The 20,771-nt window shown below is 36.1% G+C and overlaps 1 protein-coding gene across 1 annotated transcript in view; it reads right to left on the reverse strand.

Annotated features, from left to right (window-relative positions):
* The window catches only part of LOC150109908 (protein tyrosine phosphatase domain-containing protein 1-like), a 112,068-nt gene extending 91,919 nt beyond the window's left edge, over positions 1–20,149 (reverse strand). The window contains exons 1-4 of the mRNA XM_090397546.1: positions 20,064–20,149; positions 19,249–19,395; positions 17,179–17,259; positions 639–754 (exon numbers count right to left, since the gene is read on the reverse strand). Of these exons, the coding sequence (XP_090253672.1) occupies positions 639–754; positions 17,179–17,259; positions 19,249–19,395; positions 20,064–20,149 (430 nt within the window). The remainder of the gene's footprint in view (positions 1–638; positions 755–17,178; positions 17,260–19,248; positions 19,396–20,063) is intronic.
* Positions 20,150–20,771: the final 622 nt, after the last annotated feature.

Genomic DNA, 20,771 nt, shown 5'->3' on the forward strand with positions numbered 1-20,771 from the left:
GCTGTGTAGAAAACATTGATTGATTCAGCCAGGGAGGCAAGTGATGAAGTTGAATGGAAGTACAGAAAAATAAGAATTCAATGGTATATCGAAAGTTCCTAGAAAGAAATTAACACGTTCTATAAGAATACACGGAAAAATCTAAGATAACAAAACAATGTGCAAAAGTAGCTAAAGAAAGCTCACGGGAAGACTTTCCTAAGGATATAATATTCCTAAAAATTCTATTGAGGAACATAATTTAATATGATATGCCTAAATATCATTTTCAGGAAGATAGCAAAATATTTCAGGCTATTGAAGAGATTAGAAATTGTGAAAAAAAAAGTACTGTAAAAGAAATCAAACAAATCAAACTGGAGATAAAGATATTCTGGCGATGTCTGGGGTGTTTACTTTGAAAGACTGCTAAATAAAACAAGAAACGACAAAACAATGATAGAAGACATTCGACAGGAATGGAATTAGGAGTACATATCCATACTTGAAGTTGAAAAAGCCATCAAAAATTTGAAATGTTAAAAGGCAGCTGAAAACCTACAGAACAAGCAAACCATTTCAGCTATTTAGGAACAATTTTAGTGACTATGGAAAAGTAATTATAAAATTATACATTTAGCATTTATCAATGCACTCACTGTTAGTTTCCATAAAAACCTGTGGGTCGTAAGTAAATCCAGAACAGTCTAGTGGTTCCCCGCAAGTTGGATGCTCGCCTGGGTGCTGAAGATTGATAATTGACTTTATTCCTAACCTGAAAAGATAAACATGTTCATAAAAATTATGAATAAACATTGCATAAAAGACGGTAAAACCGTCTTTTATTTTTATTTAATATTAATAAATTTTTTAATTAATATTAATAGCTCTCTTTTGCGAAATGGAAGCACGTGCAACGGTTAGCTAAAAATAAGCATCCCAGGGAGTTCTTTGGATACGTAGCCAGAAGAAAGGATGATTATGGAAAGCTGATATTGGTTGATGAAAATGAAAAAATTATAACTACTGCACATTTCCGTAGATTTCTCAAATTTCCACAGTTTTGAATAATTTGAGCATGTTCTAGTTTCGTTACCTGATCTTTTGTAAGCAAAAATCCCTCCTCGGTAAAAAAAGAGAGTTCGAAATGTACTGGAAAGCAAAGAACTTTTATGAGGGTTACAACTAAACTGGAGACTCCCGTCTCGCATGGAGGTGTTTGTGTGCTTCCTTTCAGAACTCAGATTTTTTATTACAAAAAAATTCTTCTTGATCCAGAAGAATTCTTCACTTACGATAATTAAAACAAAAAAAAGCTCAGTCTAAGCCTTTTATCATTCCTTTTTGATCGGCTTTATGTGCGCTTTCAGAATAGCTATCACAAGATAGAATCAGTGAAGTTAAATGCAACTGGCTCAACGATCAAATGTAACTGTCAAGGTAGTTCAAGATGGTTTCAGTTATAACCTGAAAGTTTTTCTGTAAGTTTTTATCTTGGGATGATTACGTAAGTTTTTATTTTGTAAGTAATTTTGTAAGTTTTTATCTTGGGAGAAAAACTTACAGATCGTTATAACTGAAATAACGAAGTCTGCCTCCGATAATCTTGAAATTATGGCTAAAACAACCAACGCCATGTAGTCAGTATATCGTGAGTGTTAATAGTGGGTATTCTCTGTATCGGTTTGACTGTCTTGTGGGTTCATAAATCTGATTTGCCAGATTTCTGAACTTACAATTTCCATAAGAAAACTCTACAATTTCCATATGAGATTAACTAATTCATCTTTAGCTTTAAAGCTTTAATAAAGATTCTTGTTCTCGTAGGAGGGATTAAAGCTTATCTCTTTCAAACTAAAGGATATCGTTAATATGAACTAAGCTATGGATTTTTGAAATATTAAGGAATGCCTGACAGGTAACACGTGCGTCTATGGCACTCTATAACAAATTTAATAGAATGCGCCAGTATCTAGGAAAAGTATGAAAATATCAGGTAGCTGCAATTTCTTAAACCCATCATAATAATATTCTTATAATATTTATTTATTGTTACAAAAATACGAAAAATTGATTCATTGAAATAAAATTTTGAAACATATATAATTAATAAATATCCATGAATTATTTACAAAGCAGGCGCTTTTACTTCTGGAGGTGGAGTGTAATTCTACAATATTTCAACACTATTTCTATAGTATTCCAACGTGCTAAAGAATAGATGCTTTATAAATTCGCAAATACTAAAAATTTTATTTTTATATGGTAAGAGATAAAAGTGTTATATTTTATCTCTTATTATATAAAATAAAAAAAATTATACTTTTATTTAATTATATTTGCTGGTCTCTTAAAAACCATGTAGTCATGTAAATTAAAATTAAATTAAATTAAATTAAATTTTGTAAAACTTGTAAATTAAAATTTCTTTAAAATACACACCCGTACTCTGGAAGTATTCTACTAAATCTAAGCTCCGGAGTGTGTATATCCCTGCCGTAATAGAGATTCGAACTCGCTGCTTTAGCCTCAACTAACCTCGCGACTATTGTAATAGCTTTCATTTATTTATTTAAGCTTTAACAACCATCAAAATCTGTTCTGAGCATGGCACCGTGAAGCAGGTGATCTCGCGAACTGTTTCACTAATCAGCTGCAATTGTTGTCGCATTACATGCAAGCAGAATGATTCTTGTCGATTTAAACAGCTAAATAGACTTTTCAAAGAGTCTTTAACAGATGTCTTTTGTTATGTATCAAAAAATCATAGATCCCACACACACACGTTCCTGAAATAATTTGTGAATAAAAATCTCCCCAAAAAACCTTTTTAATTATTTCAGATTTTTTTCCCTCGGAAACTAGGATTTTATTCTTATGTTTCTGAAGATGTGATTTTCTACATAATTTTTATTGTGTTTTTATAGTGCATTTTTCCAATGTGTTTTCTACACTTTGATTTTATGTAAAAAATTAAATAAATAGTTTGATTCGTATGATTTGCTTTTTTTTTATTTATTTAAACGACTTTTCAATTCATAATTATTTTATGTAATGTTTTTTATATTTATATGATATTTTTGTTAGGGTATTTTTGCTTTGATTTTTGCGTTCTTGAAAATAACTATTATGTGAAAAATAAATACGAAGGAAAACCGATTGAGGGGAAAATTAATAATACTGGAAGAAATATAGTTAGATTTCTTTTTCCCAATTAGAAAAACATAACATCAGGGAATGGCATATTGTTGTGTTAAAAGTGAAAACAGAAATTCGGAATGAATGGCACTATTTCAAGTGGAATTACATATTGTGCATGACAATGGGTGCCACAAACCATAATAAAAAGTTACTTTAAAAAATAGATGAATTAGTAATAATCTGATAATAAGACCATAATGAGAAACTCGATAAAAATAATACTTTATAATAATAATTATGTAGTATTTTAATATAAACATATAGTATAAGTAATAATATTTTGAATTTTATTTTAAAATTATTTTTGTTCTTAAATAATTTATAAATTTTAATTTATATAAACACACCTTAAAATTATTCAAATGCTTTTATTTTATCAAATGAGACGTAACAGTGATGTAGATAAGATTTCACTATTTTCCTTCCACCTGGAAACTGGCTGACGTAATTCCCATACATAAACCAGGCAAAGACTCACACCTACCCCAAAATTATCGTCCAATCAGTCTCATCTCAAATCTGGGTAAGGTTGCCGAGAAGGTCATCCTCTCACGACTTCAGACCTCAATAAATGACCTAAACATCCTTCCAAAAGAACAGTTTGGTTTTAGGCAACACCACAGTACTACCCAGCAAATCCACAGAATTGTTGAATACATCACAACCAGCTACAACTGGCGCCAGTGCACAGGTGCTGTTTTCCTAGACTTATCCAAAGCATTTGACAAAATCTGGCATTTTGGACTCCTGCACAAGCTTATCTCAGCTGGCATCTCACCTAAAATGGTTCATTTAATCCACTCATATCTTCAAAATAGATTAATGCAAGTAAAAATCAACGGTTCTACATCCTCCCAGCGCCACATCTTTGCTGGAGTGCCGCAGGGATCTCTACTGGCTCCATTACTGTTCTCTATATACATGTCAGACATCCCGCACAATCCGATGACTTCCATTTTGGCCCTATATGCGGACGATACGGCACTACTAACCAGATCTCTCAGACCCCTTTTCATTACCAGAAAGCTTCAAGAAAACATTCTAAAGCTGGAGGGTTGGTTCTCTAAGTGGAGATTGGAAGTCAACCCCCAGAAAAGCTCAGCCGTTCTTTTCTCAAAAAGGCCAATGTCTCCTGTAGGAGATTTGTTACTATTCAATACTAAAATCCCCTGGCAGTCAGAAACAAATTACCTGGGTGTAATTCTCGACAAAAAGCTATCTTTCAATCAACACACCAAGTCTGCATGCACAAAGGCATCTAAAGCCATAGCACAGATCTATCCGCTAATTAATAGAAATAGCAAGCTCAGCAACAGAATCAAATTGCAACTATACCAGATGATAATTCGTCCTATAATCACCTATGCCTCTCCAGCCTGGAGCCACACCTCTAATGCTAACATCATCAAAATACAGCGAGTGCAGAACAAGTGCCTGAGAATGATTCTGAACGCCCCGTGGTATGTTAGAAACAATCTACTCCACAGAGACACAAATATTCCCTATATTTTCTCTTTTCTACGATCCTTAGCCACCAAGTTTTTCCTAAAGACGTCCACACATCCCAACGATTTGGTTCAACAAGCTACAGCATACGATTCAACGGACATATTCAAATATAGAAGACCAAAAGCTATATTGGCCTCCTCTAGTGATGCATAATCTCCATGCCCAATCAGGGCGAGCATTCTGCTCATAAATTTTACCTTCACTGTAACCACAACAGATAGCGGGGAATATGAAAAGCATCTTGCTTCACCCCTAAAGTCATAAATGTCAATTGTCAATTGATGTAGATATTCCCCGTGTGGTTGCCGCGATAAGAATAGCACCAATGTAGCTAATGCATGTCGTACGAGGCGACTAAAATTGGTACCCTTGGAGGGTAATGGATGGCAATGCTGTAGCCAATGAAGTTCTAACTGAGGCTCTGCTATTGCTGTTACCCTCTGCCATGATCAGAGCTTTAATAGCTCAATAACACCTTATCCCTACACTGTCCTCTACAGATCTACAGATAACGGGGAAGATGAAAAGCATTCTTGCTTCGCCCCTTTAAGCCAGTCCTTATTATAAGGACTATAAGGATGATGTAGATATAGATATAGATAGGAGGTGGGTTTCAATCGACCGTGAGAAGCGGTGATTGATTTATTCAATCCAATACCCTTGGAGGATAATGGATGGCAATGCTGTAGTCAGTGAAGTTCTAACTGAGGCTCGGCTATTGCTGTTACCCTCCTGCCATGACCAGAGCCTTAATAGCTCAATAACACCTTATCCCTACACTGTCCTCTACAGATAACGGGGAATATGAAAAGCATCTTGCTTCGCCCCTTTAAGCCAGTCCTTATAAGGACTATAAGGATGTAGATAGGAGGTGGGTTTCAATCGACCGTGAGATGCGGTGATTAATACCCTTGGAAGGTAATGGATGGCAATGCTGTAGCCAATGAAGTTCTAACTGAGGCTCGGTTACTGCTGTTACCCTCTTACCATGATCAGAGCTTTAATAGCTCAATAACACCTTATCCCTACACTGTCCTCTACAGATAACGGGGAAGATGAAAAGCATTCTTGCTTCTCCCCTTTAAGCCAGTCCTTATAAGGATAAGGATGAAGGGATAAAAATCCACGGGATCGTCATCCATCTAATCATAAAAAAAAAAAACAGTACTGTGTACATGTACGTGATTTTTGTGATAGAGTGGGCGTAGGTTCTTTTCACAGTGCAAGGTAAGATTTTGACTTTTAATGCATCTTTCCCAGGCACTCTCCTTGCCCAGTGCCCATCAGTAGTCTTCCGTCTCTAAAAGGAGATTTCGACTGCAGGTCTACACTTGGTGGTAAGAAGGGACAAGGCAGGTCCTGAACCACACAACTCCCCCCCCCCCCCCATTAAATCACAGGTCAGGCCTAGACATGGACCTTCCGTTCGAAGAACTAAACTTTAAACAACTGCCATTCAGAAAAGTCGGAATATTGCTACATACCAAATGGCTGGGTAGAGTAGAGCTCCATAAGATCCCGGCAGTTGAATCAGAGGAATACCATTCTTCTGACCTACTCCTCAGCACTTCTCAAGACAACAGCAGAGATATTGCCTCAACAGTTGATGCACAGTCCTTGGAAGACCCTGACTACTACCAGGTAGTCAGCAGAAAAAAGCGACGGAAAAAAGCCGTAAACCCCGAAGCACCGATGGACACAGCGGCACAAATCAAAGAATGAGTCCCACCGGTGATTCTACAAGCTAAAGAGCAATGATCGACAGCTGTGGAGGTCATGAAGAACTCTGAAATTAAGTTCACCTCGGCTAAAAACTCCGATGAAGGAGTCCGTATTCAACCTGAAGGAGCATCGGACTACCGTCGGCTTACTAAACTCATGGACAAACTGGAAATTCCATACCATCCATTTCAGCTAAAGAGCGAGAAAACTTAAAGGTTGTTATCAGAGGTCTAGTGGAAACGATAACATCAGAAGAGATAGCCACCTACCTAAAATCACAAGGCCTTAAACCGATAAAAGTCTCTCTAATGTATCGGGAAGACAAATGTCCCATGGCTATGATTCTAGTGGAAATCAGCAAGGATCAGAGCGAGATCTTTCATCTAAAGACTGTTTGTAATCTAGTGATAAAGAATGAACCACTCAGAAGGAAAACATTTTCAGGGCAATGCCACCGCTGCCGGAAATACGGGCACGCGCAGAAACTCTGTAGAGCCAAGTTACAGATGAGTAAAATGGGGGGGAGACAAACACCCCTCTCATACATGTTCCAAACTACGCACTATCCCTGCTAAGTGCGCAAATTGTGGTGGTCCGCATACGAGGAACTACAAAGGCTGCACACTCTACCCAGCTAACCTGCTGAAAGCTAGAAAATCAGGAGCTCCAACATCACAGAAGCGTACAACATCTCCTGCAGCAGAAAACCCTCTGCGGACTACAACTCCGAGGTCGTACGCCGAAGCAGTTGCCTCGCGCACAAAACCGGCAGAACCCGCTCCAAGCAATCCAAACTCTGCTGCTATTCTAGTCGCTACCTTAGGGGAGATGCTAACTGCTTTCAGCAAAACCAACCCCAACCACGTGATACAAACGAATTCCTAAAAAATGCCCAAGTCTTATTCTGGATAATCCAACTATCTTAATTAATTCTATACAGATTACATTCTGGATTGCTAACAGTCTCAGTATTAAACTCCTAGAGCTACAGGAATTTGCAGACCACTGTAGAATTGATATTCTCTTAATTAGTGAGACGCATCTTCGGCCCTGCGACAACCCTAAACTTAGATATTATTCATTACTCAGAAATGACAGGCTCAATGCAGAGGAGGTGGCACAGCTATCTCTGTAAAGAAAAACATCCGTTATAACGAAATCAAGAAGACCACTACAACAAATCTGGAAGAAACTGGTATTGAAATCCACACCAACAACGCAGGAAGCTAAAGCTATACTCAGTTTATAACCCTCCTGGCAAACCTCTCCTACCCTCCGATCTCTCTCAACTGCTCGATACTAATGAAGCAACAATCGTGGCGGGAATCTCAACTCAAAACATCCCTTATGGAACAGTAAAAGTTTCAGTAAAAATGGGATGACTCTTTACAACTTTGCTATGCTAAGAAACATCGCCATTGCAGGTCCAGTTGAACCAACGCACTACGGACCACGAGACAGACCTGATGTTCTGGATAATAGCCATTTTCAGGAACACCTCACATCAGTTCAAGCTACAGGTGACTAACGATCTTATTTCTGATCACAACACAACACTACAAAGCCTAGGAGGGGACCCTGAGCTCATCCCCACAAGTTTCACTAAACTCAAAGTCGCACTTCGCCCTCTTATAGGCTCCGTACCAATTATCCCCTCCTGTGAAGAAATAGACGTAGCAGTAAATGATCTCGAAAATACAATTCATGCTGGCTTGGCAGCAGCCTCTATCGTTACCATCCCAGCAAAAGCCAACCTGCTTCCGGAAGAAATTCTACATCTAATCCATAAAAAAAACAAAATCAGACGCCGTTATCACAATACATTATCTCCCCAGGAACGTCAAGAGCTAAATAGGACAACCAATTTAGTTCGCTATGCGCTCAAAGATCACAGGAACCAACAGTGGGGAAAGGAAACTATGTTCCCTAAAAGCCGAGAATAACTCCCTGTGGAAATTGGCAAAAGCTCTCCGCACGGAACGTTCCAACATGCAGCCCATTCGCCGATAAAGAGGCATAACTTACATATTCATCGAAAAATTCCACCGGCACTTTCGCTGCGAGTTCCGTCAGACCTGCAGCAGTGCAAATATAGTCATACTTCGCCTAGGGAAGTTTATTCTATCATCAAAAACTCAACAATAAAAAGGTCCCAGCACCTGATGAGATTACCAACAAAACTATAAAGGTGCTCCCACATAAAGCAGTTATGCATCTGGTAGCCATTATAAACACAATGCTCAGATTAAATTATTTTCCCACTCGATGGAAACAAGCCGACATAATCTTCTTTCACAAGCTGGGGAAAGCACCTCAGAATTATAGGCCCATCAGTCTCTTGTCATGCTTGAGGAAAATTCTGGAAAAAATTATTCTCAACCGTCTGCAAGATGAGGTCAACAAAAACAGCCTTATACCGAAAGAGCAGTTCGATTTCGTACTGGACACAGTACAACTCAACAAGTCCAGAGATTAATAAAGTTTACAACAACAGGTTTTAATTGGAGGCAAAATACAAGAGCTATCTTTCTTGATGTTGCAAAAGCCTTTGATAAGGTTTGGCACAAAGGCCTTATTTACAAATTAATAACAGCTGACATTCCACTATACTTTACTAAACTCATCGATTCTTATCTGAAAAACCGGAAATTCCGAGTTAAGTTGCACGGACTCAGATCCTCTATGAAAAGAATCACTGCAGGTGTACCCCAAGGCTCGCTGCTATCCCCGCTGCTTTTCAACATCTACATTGCAGATGTCCCAAGCACGGCATCAATCACCATGGGTTGATACGCGGACGATATGGCAATCTTGACCAGATCTCAAAGGCCCGCACTTAGCTACGCAGCGATTACAAAACGCAGCAACAAACTTGGAAAAATGTTTTAAGAAATGAAGGATAGATGTTAAAGCTGACAAAAGCACCGCCATACTTTTTACAAGAAGAAAAACATCTCACTGCGGAGAAATTAAGCTGTTCAATGTAACTATTCCATGGCAATCCAAAATCAAATATCTACGTATACAACTAGACAACCGCCTCAGTTTTAACCCTCACATTGTATATTCTTGCAATAAATCCAATTCCACAGCTGTCCAGCTCTACTCTCTTCTCAACCGGAGAAGCCAAGTTAGCACTGAAAACAAGCTACGGATTTACAAATCATCAGACCCACTTTAACATACGAATCACCGGCTTGGGGATCACACTTACCCCAGCAACATCAAAAGACTACAAGTGATTCAAAACAAGTGTCTCTGTATGATTTTTGATGCTCCGTGGTTTCGCAGAATTGTTCTCCTCTCTATCGAGATGCTAACATACCGGATATACCCACGTTTCTTAGAGGGACTGCCTCTACATACTTCGCTAAGGCGGCTCTCCATCCCAATCAACTCATTCGAGAGTCATCCACCTACGATGAGAACGACAGATGGAAACATAAGCGCCCGAAGGCAGCTTATGTTCTGTTCATCGGTACAAGCGTTACACGCCCTAAATTGGGCGAGCCAGGTGCTCGATAATCTTTTCTTCATTTAATCAACTCCTTAGCGATGAAGAGATAAAAATCCAAGGGATTGTCATCCATCTTGCCATAAAAGTTAATAGTACTATGTACGTTACCCCTTGTGGTGGCTGGGATAAGAATAACGCCCCACTGCAGCTCACGCAAGTCGTACGAGGCGACTTAAAATGGGTACCCAGGGAGAGGTAATGGATGGCAACGGTGTAGCCAATGAAGTTCTAACTGAGGCTCGGCTATTCTTGCTCCATCCATCTAGCCAAAAAAAACTATGTTGTGCGTTGTGTGAATTCATTATGAACTTTGTTATTGTTAACCAAAAGTAATTTGTTATTATTATGCGACACCTCCAGAACGTACAAAGACTCATCGAGGGAGAATGTGCCCCAACAGCATCGAACGATTGATCCCTTCCAACTACTAACCGCGCTCAAACTTGCGTAACATTTTGCGTGAGCCATTAAGTAGCAGAGACCCTCATTGTCAACTTTGTAATTGTTAACTAAAAGTAATTTGTTATTGTTAACTTAAAGTAATATAATATAAGAACATCGAAACTACATCTTCAGTATCTCAAAATTATTCTTTTTCTCTGTATGTACCATGAAGTTCGTGGGAAGATGATTCTGAGTTGCTATGATTTAGCTATTTTTCAGTATCCACATTATATTGGGCATCTGCATGTAGACATCTCTTTAACTGCATGTACTACGCATATGCACACAGCTTATTTGTAAATGGGATTGTTTCCATATTGCTCTTTGAAGGTGTTTGTGGGTCTCATTTTTTTTTCTTCTTCTTTTAATCGACTGTAGTTTTGTAGCTTCGCCATAGTGATTGTTATATTCATATATGAGGTAGGTTTTCGGTCGCACTCTCGTGATATGCAGATAGACTGTGGTAGGAGCTATTCTAGTTAGGAATGTAATAGTAAAATAGATTGTTTATTATTGGATTAGATATTTTATGTTTTAGTGATTGGCAGCTCTTCTTTCTTTTGGGCTGCATCGAACGCATACGATGAAACTGTTTTAATCCATACAATTTGTTTTCTGTTATCTGGAGTTTGGTTTGTAGATAGTTTATATGATAGTTCGAATTTAGATCATTATTACGCTGAAGCGAGATAGTTGTAGATTTACTGGGATTAGTGTCGTGTGTACATTAGCATGAATGCCGAATTATAGTTGACTTTTAGATTTAGATTTAGTTAAGTTTCGGTGTTTTTCACTATCATAAATTTCATTGGAGTTTAGTTAATAGATTAATGTCCTGCTGTATATTTGCTAGATTATATTCTTACTTTATTGTGAATGGATACCATGACGGAATCCTTTCACATTGCCTGTTAATGGAAGGTGATGTCCTTATTCTATATGTTAAACAGAATTGGTGGGAGAGAGAGAGAGAGAGAGAGAGAGAGAGAGAGAGAGAGAGAGAGAGAGAGAGAGAGAGAGAGAGAGAGAGAGAGCCCTCAAGTTTCAGCTCACACGCTTTGCACTGAACCCCAAATTACCCCAAATTTTTTAGTTTTTTTTAAGTTTTAAATACTCGTGTGTATTGAATACCAGCCTTTGATTGACCATTTAATACATCTAAATAGTTTCTATTTAATCTAAATTAATGCGGTCTTAGTAGTCACAAAACCTTCACGAACAGCTTCAATCACCTTTTTTTCTTTAAAAATCTTGTCAGGAACTTTATATATTTCCATTTTACATCCGGCCTTACGCATTTATTTCGAATATACGGCAGTCCTCTCTATCTCGCTTGCAAAAAAAGTTCAGTAATATGAAATCACCATAAAAAATATTTTGTTAACGAATATATGCTGAACGAATATACTGTGGCTCGTGAAACAGTGGGTTTACCTCCCTCCTCCTAACTACTCGTTTGTACTTCTTCATATTCTTCACATACCCAAGAATTTTCCAATCTTTCTAATTTGTTCATTTCGTTCTCCCCACTTTTATTTTAATGGCTGTTTCCTTCATAATTTTCAATCCTCTTGAAAACTGATGATATTCAGTTTTATTGAACAGTAGATTGTATTAGCACAAAATGGCATCGGAAGAGATTGGTCTTACTAGAATATAATAATAATCTACGGTACGTACAACCTGCTAAGTATTCTTGACTTTCGTAATTATAATTTTAGGATAAGTTAGTTTTAATGTTATGCCTAAATTCAGGCAACAAATTGCTTGCATTCTCTTATACGATTTGTTGATTAATTACTGAATGGAAGACAGAAAGAAGAAAAAAAAACGAATTTCCGGGAGGAAAAATCTTTCCACTTCAGTAAAAACTCTTATATAGATTCTTGGTTTTTCTTAGATGGGATTCGATCTAAAATCTTCTCATTGAAAGAGTCGCTTTGAAACTGATTTAGCTACAGCGATTCTTAGGATATACTTCTTAAAATGCATAAGTTTGAAATTATTTTTAATTCTGTGAGAAAAAATAAAATAAAAAGTAGGCACTTTCATACACGTCTGAAGTGCATGTCTGTTTACGCACTTTTCAATAAGAAACTTATAGAGTACTACTAAGCAAGCTTCGTACTGAAAACTTTAGTCACTTCATTACATACTGGTTTCCATAAATAAAAGAATAAAAAGTAAAACAGGATAACTCAAAAACCGTATGACGAATTTTTATGGAAATAAATTTTGTGCAATTTATGAAAAACAGTATAATATGAGATGTGAAAGTATGACATGATATTAAATTAAACTATTCAAAAGAATAAGTTAATTCTGTAAGAAATGGATTCATGAAGACAATGGTCAAAAACAAGAGGTCAAAATGCCATCGCCAAAGCGCCTCAATAAGGAATGTAATCACCCCTCACAGCAAGGAACACTGCCCACAACGACGTCTCATACTGTTTATAATGGTGTCCCAGGAGTTGGTTAATAATAACAGCCATTGCCTGTGCAAAGCAGTCCCGAGTCTGTCTAGGTTTTGGGAAGAAGGCGGTTGAGAGAGCAGTAAGACGTGTACCCAGCACCTTGCAGACATGCTCAATAGGATTAAGGTCAAGAGATCTTATTGTCCAGTCCATACGCACAATAGTCTCTTCTTGAAGATATTTAGTGCACGAACTTCACTGGATGAGGACGAGCCTTATATTCTTGTAGAATAAATGTTTCCCCTATGGTATCCGCATATGGATAAACATTGGGGTCTAGGCAGCATTCTTGGTTCTCCTAGGAAGCACGTAAAAGTTGGCGCTCCTACCCAAGGAGATGCCTCTCCAAACGATAACCTCCATCATACGTGTATCTTTCACAGGTAACAGAGCGATGATAATGGGTCAGATCAGGCCTATTTCAAACGTTCTTCCCTGTAGCTTGGAGATAGGGGCACGCCTATTGTACACAGTGGAAACAGACATCTATGTTCCCGTAGCCGACACGAGGTCAGACCTTAGCTGATTAAGGGTAGCACTCCTATTTCGGCGAGCAAATAATCGGAGATATTTCAACAGTCACAAACAGCATCCCAGAACGGCTTAAATTAATTCCACAGTCTGTGAACTACAGAACGACCGACATGCAACCATCTGGCTAACTCTGCCTGACTTCGTTCGGTCTCTACTGTTACGATGGTCGCCAACTAAATTCATCGGTTAATTATCTCTTGCAGCTTTATCCAAGAATATTTCATTTGTGGCTTACTCATATACCGCTGACAGATCAGATGCCACTTCTTTGTATACGATAACCCGACTCAACGTCACTTTTTGAAATAATGTACCTGACTTCCAAATGTATTATCCCTGAAGTAATCGCGATTTTTCTTTTTGTTTTTTCCTCATATAACTAATTTAAGTCACTAATGTGAGGAATTTACGAAATAATGCAATATGCAGACAGTAATATCATAAAAAGATTACTGATGAAAAAGGATCTTCACAGAAATATGGGGAATTTACAGAACACTAAAAGATTGCTTCCTTCTTAGATTATTTAAAACAGTTAACACAAATGAAATCAGAAATTACTGACCAATATCTATACTATCCACAGTGTCCACGGTTATTGAAATCCTAATGAAAAAAAAAACGTTTAAATAGCTATTAAATACCATATCCTTTTACGCATCTAATCAATACGGGTTTAGATCCGGATTCAATACAGAAAGAGCGCTAGTGGAGTTTCATAGAACGGTCTGTAGCGGAATAAATAAAGGAATGTACACAGCAGCCGTTTTTCTTGATAACGTTGGACTGTGTTCATCATGACCTACTACTACTACTGAAAATGTTCAGATACGGCATTAAAGGAGTTACTAAAGACTGTTTCAAATCCTCTCTGAATAATAGAAGACTATATACTGGCTATGGCACCTCCAATAGCACAACAAAAATTAGAAAATACGATAAGTTTCGGTGCTAGGACACACCTATTTTTAATATATATTAATGATCTGTGTAAATACAAACTTTTATTGCCAAAATAATATCGTTCTCTGATGATACGGCATTAGTATACACCGAAACAACTCTTGAGAATCTAGAAAACAGGATTAACTATATTAGGGTTACTAAGTAATTTTATAAACTTGGTTATTTTACTCCTAATCCCAAGTAAGCAAACAGTTAAGTTTGCGCCTGAACGTAGTTCAAGTCTAAAGGTGGTGCAACGCCAGGGCAACTCATTGTAAAGGTGGAAAAAGCTCTGATCACTATTCTTAGTATTTTCCATAATGTATTGCAGTATACATCTCTTAGTGAGATGTGCTTTACATTATGGAAAATACTAAGAATAGTGATCAGAGCTTTTTCCACCTTTACAATGAGTTGCCCTGGTGTTGCACCACCTGGGCCTCCGCATTGACACAAACCTGAAATTGAAAGTCCCACATCATATTTTTAACAAATAAGTTGAGGTCCATAATTAAGAGAATATATTATGCTAAAAAGTGAGTAAATGCAGAGTTTTTAAGATTCTTAAGATTATATTCTTGGGTAAATTATTCACCGCAGTATGATATCTTCTGTTGGGATACTACAGCAATCTGCTTTCTTTGATACGAATACAAAATAGTATAATTAGAACTACAGCCAGTACTGTCTTCACATTTTCAACCAAACAATGTATTTGCCATTACAGAAAGTTTATCTATATAATTGTATACTATATTTAAGAACATTGTAAATATTTCTATATATAATGTAGACATCAGCAACAGCAGCTACGATCAATGAAATACAGTCAGTAACCTTAGAATATGATTTCAGAAAATTTTGAGAGAATATCTAATGGGAATAAATAATGTTTATTCCAATGTTTAATGTTTATTTTAAATGTATATTATAAAAGATCGCTGTAATCTATACATTGTGTCTAATTATGATTATAATAGATTATGAATAGGTATATACCTTGTTACGTGAGCCCTCATAGATACAGTTATTTGAATTTGTAGTGAGTGTATCGCCTAAATTTAATTTTTCTAGTAACCGGTCTGGATAAGGCCCTTGGTTACACACACACACACACACACCATACAGTTCCTTATGTTTTCTTTTCCTGTTTATTATCATAAGTCTTTTCCTTAACATATCAATCTCTATATTACTGTTCAAGGGGCGGTATTATATTTCAAGTTGTTATATCATATTTATAATATTACTTTTTCTGTGTTATCTTATCACTTGCATTGCTATAAACAGGCATCTCTATTATAATATATTATCATTTATACCACTTCTTCAGGCTTAATAGATTTAAATTTCTTTAATTTATGGAAATCAGTTTGGCTCCTGGCCAGACGAGATCTAGTGAGTACGTGAGTTAATGCTTTTGTGAACATACCACTTTGCTAATATTGATAAGAACTAATTTGTATTGCCCAAAAAGTGCATTTGGAAAGCCTTCAGTCAGTAAACAATATGGACTATCCTTTGTGCATTCGTAACGTTAAGATTAATATGTTTCAGAGGAAATACAAGTATACCTTTTCAGGATAAAATCCATCACAAAACGAACAATTTATTTAAATTATTATCTCAATGCTCTTACTAGTAAGAAATTATCTATTTACAAAGTAGATTTAACTCAGAATTCTCTTCATTCTCTCTCTCTCTCTCTCTCTCTCTCTCTGAGTGAGATAAAAAAAAAACAAAATAAAACAAAATTGCCCCAATGATTTGCTGTAAATTCATCTATTATCCCTTTTTGACGCATTACATATCGTTTGCTATTTTTTGTTAAACAATACTTTGCAGCCAAACGTGTTCGATTTTTATCCCCATGGAAACCAACACATAAACAGAACATCATATGCTATAAAAACAGTTGTTTATTTCAGTAAAATTGAATAATTAACAGTGTTTGGCTTGATCATTAGTTTTCAATAAATTGTTGCAGGAAAATTAGAGAATTCTATGTAGTTTCAGATCTCATTACTTAAAACAAAGGAATGAAATAAAATGAAAGCAAGGCCCACATAATACTTATTAGAGAAAGATAAAATATATGTGAAAGAATCTATTTTGACTATCTTCGTGCAGACATTATTCATTCAATTGTTGAGTAAGATATATTTGCATTGAAAGCCCTTGCTTGCAGGCTTATTTATTTTGTTTCTTGAACTGCAGTGAGAGTTCTGGGAAAAGCCATAGTACTGTTGCCTGGATTGCACGTGATAGAAAAGCCATGTTACTAATTTTCCAATACATGCGCACAAGCATTTAAATGAGATATACCTGTACTACTTGTTCGATGATAATCCCACATTTCTAGCATTTCGACAAACGCTATATTACCAAAAGCTAAAACCAGAACATACTGATATTTATTTAAATAGATTGTATTATATGACATATTGTGTGATTATTTAAAATCTTTCAGTAGATATAGATGATGATGATATTTAAAATTGTTTTAGGAAGTTCGAGAAAGCACTAAGATATGGAATTTAATCGGCTATTGGATGATATATAAAAAAAAGGGGGGGGAAGAAAGAAAATAAAAAAGTGCATTATTGGAATACAAGGGAAGTTACTTTTTGAAGAAGAACCTTGACAATTATAATTTAAAATATTCACAATTCTTGGTGTGCATTTATATCAAAAGAATGCGAATATATATATATTTTGAAAAAAAAAAAAATATATATATATATATATTTTTTTTTATAAAATAACAGTGTTTATTACTATATAATAAACCTATTATATTACATGACATGTTTATAATATAATCTAATAATATAAAAGAAGCAGACTTACTCTTTAAATTGATGGATAATCTGAAATTTTGCTATCGTTTCTGTGCTCGGTCGGGCCATGGCAACGATATCGTCTGTAATCCTGTAAATAAAAATACAACAAAAAATTACTAATTATATGAAGAGCCAAAGGCTTCAATTCGGCGACATGAACTTATTTAGGCGTAAGCAAATACCTGGATAGTGCAGCACCTGACCCATTTGGTCACTTGGTAGTGCAAACTGAGGCAACTCATAGTAAGGGTGGAGCAAGCTCCGATCACTAGTGATCGGAGCTTGCTCCACCCTGCCAGGTATTTGCTTACGCTTGGAATCGCCGAACTTTATAAAGTTTCTATATTCGGCATGAAACTCTTTGAGTTTCTGATTCGGCTAAGAAACAATATGGGATGTAATATCCCTTAACTTAAATAACAACAAAAAATTACGACTCCACCTCTTGATAGCACAAATATAGTGTTTTGCCGATTTCGACGGGGAAGTCTAACTATGAAACCCAGTGGGTTAGTAGTAATGACCCTAAAATCTACATATATGATAACATTTTCGAAACTAATTAATGCAATTAAAATCGCTAGCTTAATAAGAAATATAGATGCTGAAAGTTTCTTAATAAAGGCTAATTTAAAATGTACTGTCACACCAAAAATCGTGAGACAAGTGTAGGAATAAATAAATAGACTATATGCAGAAATTAATAACGTTGTATTCGTTTTAATGAATAGCTATGTCAATTTGTTGTGGAAGATTTTATACGAATTACTGTCTAAAGTTATGGGTAGTCTCATTCCTCCTTTAAGATATTAGGAAGTACCGCTGAAGACGGGGGAATTTTCTTGGTTGTATCTCAATTCAGCATTTCTTCTCTTAGAATTCAACAGAATATTTTAGATTTTTGATAAGTTCGGCTAGGGCTCTATGCCTCCCTGAAATTCGATGTCATTTTCATCATAACGTGTTTATGATCGCTGCTTTGCGACTGTCCCTTTGCCAAAATGTTAAGGACAATACAGTTGGCCAGAACATCCGTGTAGAGATTAGTAGTTACGATTCTGTGCGCTATGACCAGTTGATCCAATGCATGAGAAGCGACAATCTCATATTATTCAGCTGCCATCTAAAACTGAATCGTTGGGATAAACACACTCAAAGAATAAAATCCTATTTAGTTGTGTTCTGTGGGTCAGAGTCAACTGTAGACTAGAGAATGATTAATTGCTGCAGACATGAGAGACTAAGAGTCGGGTATCGTTTTCCGACGTGATATCCGACTGTCATTATTCTCCTCAGAAATCGTATTAAATCTTGTCTACTCACCGTTCATCATAAAAGACAAAAATCAGTTCCGAATGAACTTCAAAACTCCTCTTTATTCCACAAAATTTACATATTGCATTGTAGTACCCTATCCTATCCTATCCTATGATTTTAGTTTTTTTTTTTTTTTTTTTTTTTTGTTTTTAAATGTTGGGCGAGAAGTTGGCTGATCAACCTATAGTACGTTAGTACAGTATATGGGTAGTGGGTTGGGAAATGAGAAACTTGTTTACATTTGATTTAAAAGCTTGTATGTTGTATTCCTTGGGAAATAAGTCAGGGGGGGGGGAGACTGTTTCACAGTACCGCAGTAGCAGGGATGAAGGAGGAGGAAAAGAAACTTGTTCTGTGGGTTTCAACAAAATAGGATAGGGTAATAAAATTGGATAGGGCATTCATGGATAGGGTACATCGGCTTTGGTCAATAGTGCTTAAGGTTTTGCTGATCAGCTATTACAGAAGATGAGTCCAGTACGCCACGATAAATTGCGTGGTTTATCTCTGTAGATTTGAAAAAAAAAGGCCCTCATTAGTTTATGAACGGGAAATCCTAATAAGGTTAAAAATACTTATCCTTATTGAGATAGTGAAATTGCCTTAACTGAGTGATATTTAATTTTTTTACAGTAGATTATGTCTGAAACATTTGATAAAGCTTGGATAATAAGAGCCTCATGTTTTTTGACAATGAACTGGCCGAATTAACTTTCACCTGTATGTGCTCGTAAGAAGATAGATAGATAGAGGAACATACCAGTGCGAGTAGATGCCGTTAATAGCCATATCCTCATTTCCCCAAGCAGCTGCTCCTTCATATTTGCACTTCTTTCCGCCACAGAACATGGAACACTGGATGTCACCAGGGGCATTTTGACGAAGTTTCTCTGAAATCTTGCCATACCTAAACAAACACAGGCACACAATAAAAGTTAAAACTGACATATTACATACTTAAAATGACACGCTACTTATCGCGATGTCAAAAGCTTTTATAGATCGCATTAGACACTTTTTTTCTTTCATTGCATTCAAGGGATTGAGTAGCGATAAAACCAGCGAAAGAGGTGTGAATGTATGGGAAGATAATAGCGGAAGAAATTAATGATTAAATGATACAAAAATAAAGAAAAGTAAGAAAGATTTATTTTTAATTATAAATGTACGAAAATTGGTATTAATTTCTAACTAAAGATAAAAATCACATTGTCTATCTATTTCAAAATTTCCTATTCGTTCCTAAAAGTATCTTGGAAGAAATTCTTAAAACTTAATTTATTTATCTTACACCAAGTTCTCAATTATTATTATTTTTTTTCTTACCGGTTGAACATAAACGCTTGCAGAAAAAACTCCCTCAGCGGATAAATCCCATAAAAGAATTTCTACATACCAACTTCTCACTGTCATTCCTCGTTTGCGATGCACTTATGTGCGGACACACAAACACATTCGAATCGGAAACATCATTCACTGGGATATTCTTGGTGCATGCAACTTTACTGCTCAAACAATCGATATGAGGAGAAGTTACGAGTACTTCGAGTGACAGGAAACTGTTGCAAGACTTACTGAGCTGATGGGGTGTTGCCGAACGCAACGGCATGATGTCCTACGATCTTCACTGGCGGAAGGGCAGTCTCAAGGTCAGGGTTCATTCTTCATCCTAAGAAATTCATAAACTGCGTTTTCGAAATCTAAAAATGTATTTTCCATAATAAAGTTCAGTGCAGAGAGAGAGAGAGAGAGAAAGAGAGAGGATTTTTTTAAAAATTAAATCTGTTTGTTGTACAATTTATGAAAGTATAAATTCAATACATTTTCAAACTAATTTAATTACTTAGCATGGAAATCAATTTCATCTTTTATATTTTGTTAATAATTTAGCAAAAAAACAATTTAGTAAAATATGCTTACATATTTCTTGCTGGTCCTTCCTTCTCTGAACTTTCTCCATTTACGAGACATTTTTCACCTATGCTAACCTATCTATGGAAATAAGTAATTAATTAAACAATATTCCATGAAAAGGATTACAAACGAAACACAATAAAAGAAAAATAGTATAGCAAAAACTTTTCAATTTTATGTTTTTAACATTTAAAGAAAAAAGAATTGAAAAAATATAACATTGTAAGATTTTTTCTATATATATTTATTATAAATAAATATATATAGAATTAAAAATCTAAAACAAAAATATAAATATAAAAATAACCAAGGAATATCTCTAGTATTGGATTGTTAATGGCAATGCTGCAGCCAATGAAGTTTTAACTG

This window comes from Typopeltis vanoorti, chromosome 1 (assembly GCF_054136105.1).
Source record: "Typopeltis vanoorti isolate ZY-2024b chromosome 1, IOZ_Tvanoo_1.0, whole genome shotgun sequence".
NCBI classification, from domain to species: domain Eukaryota; kingdom Metazoa; phylum Arthropoda; class Arachnida; order Uropygi; family Thelyphonidae; genus Typopeltis; species Typopeltis vanoorti.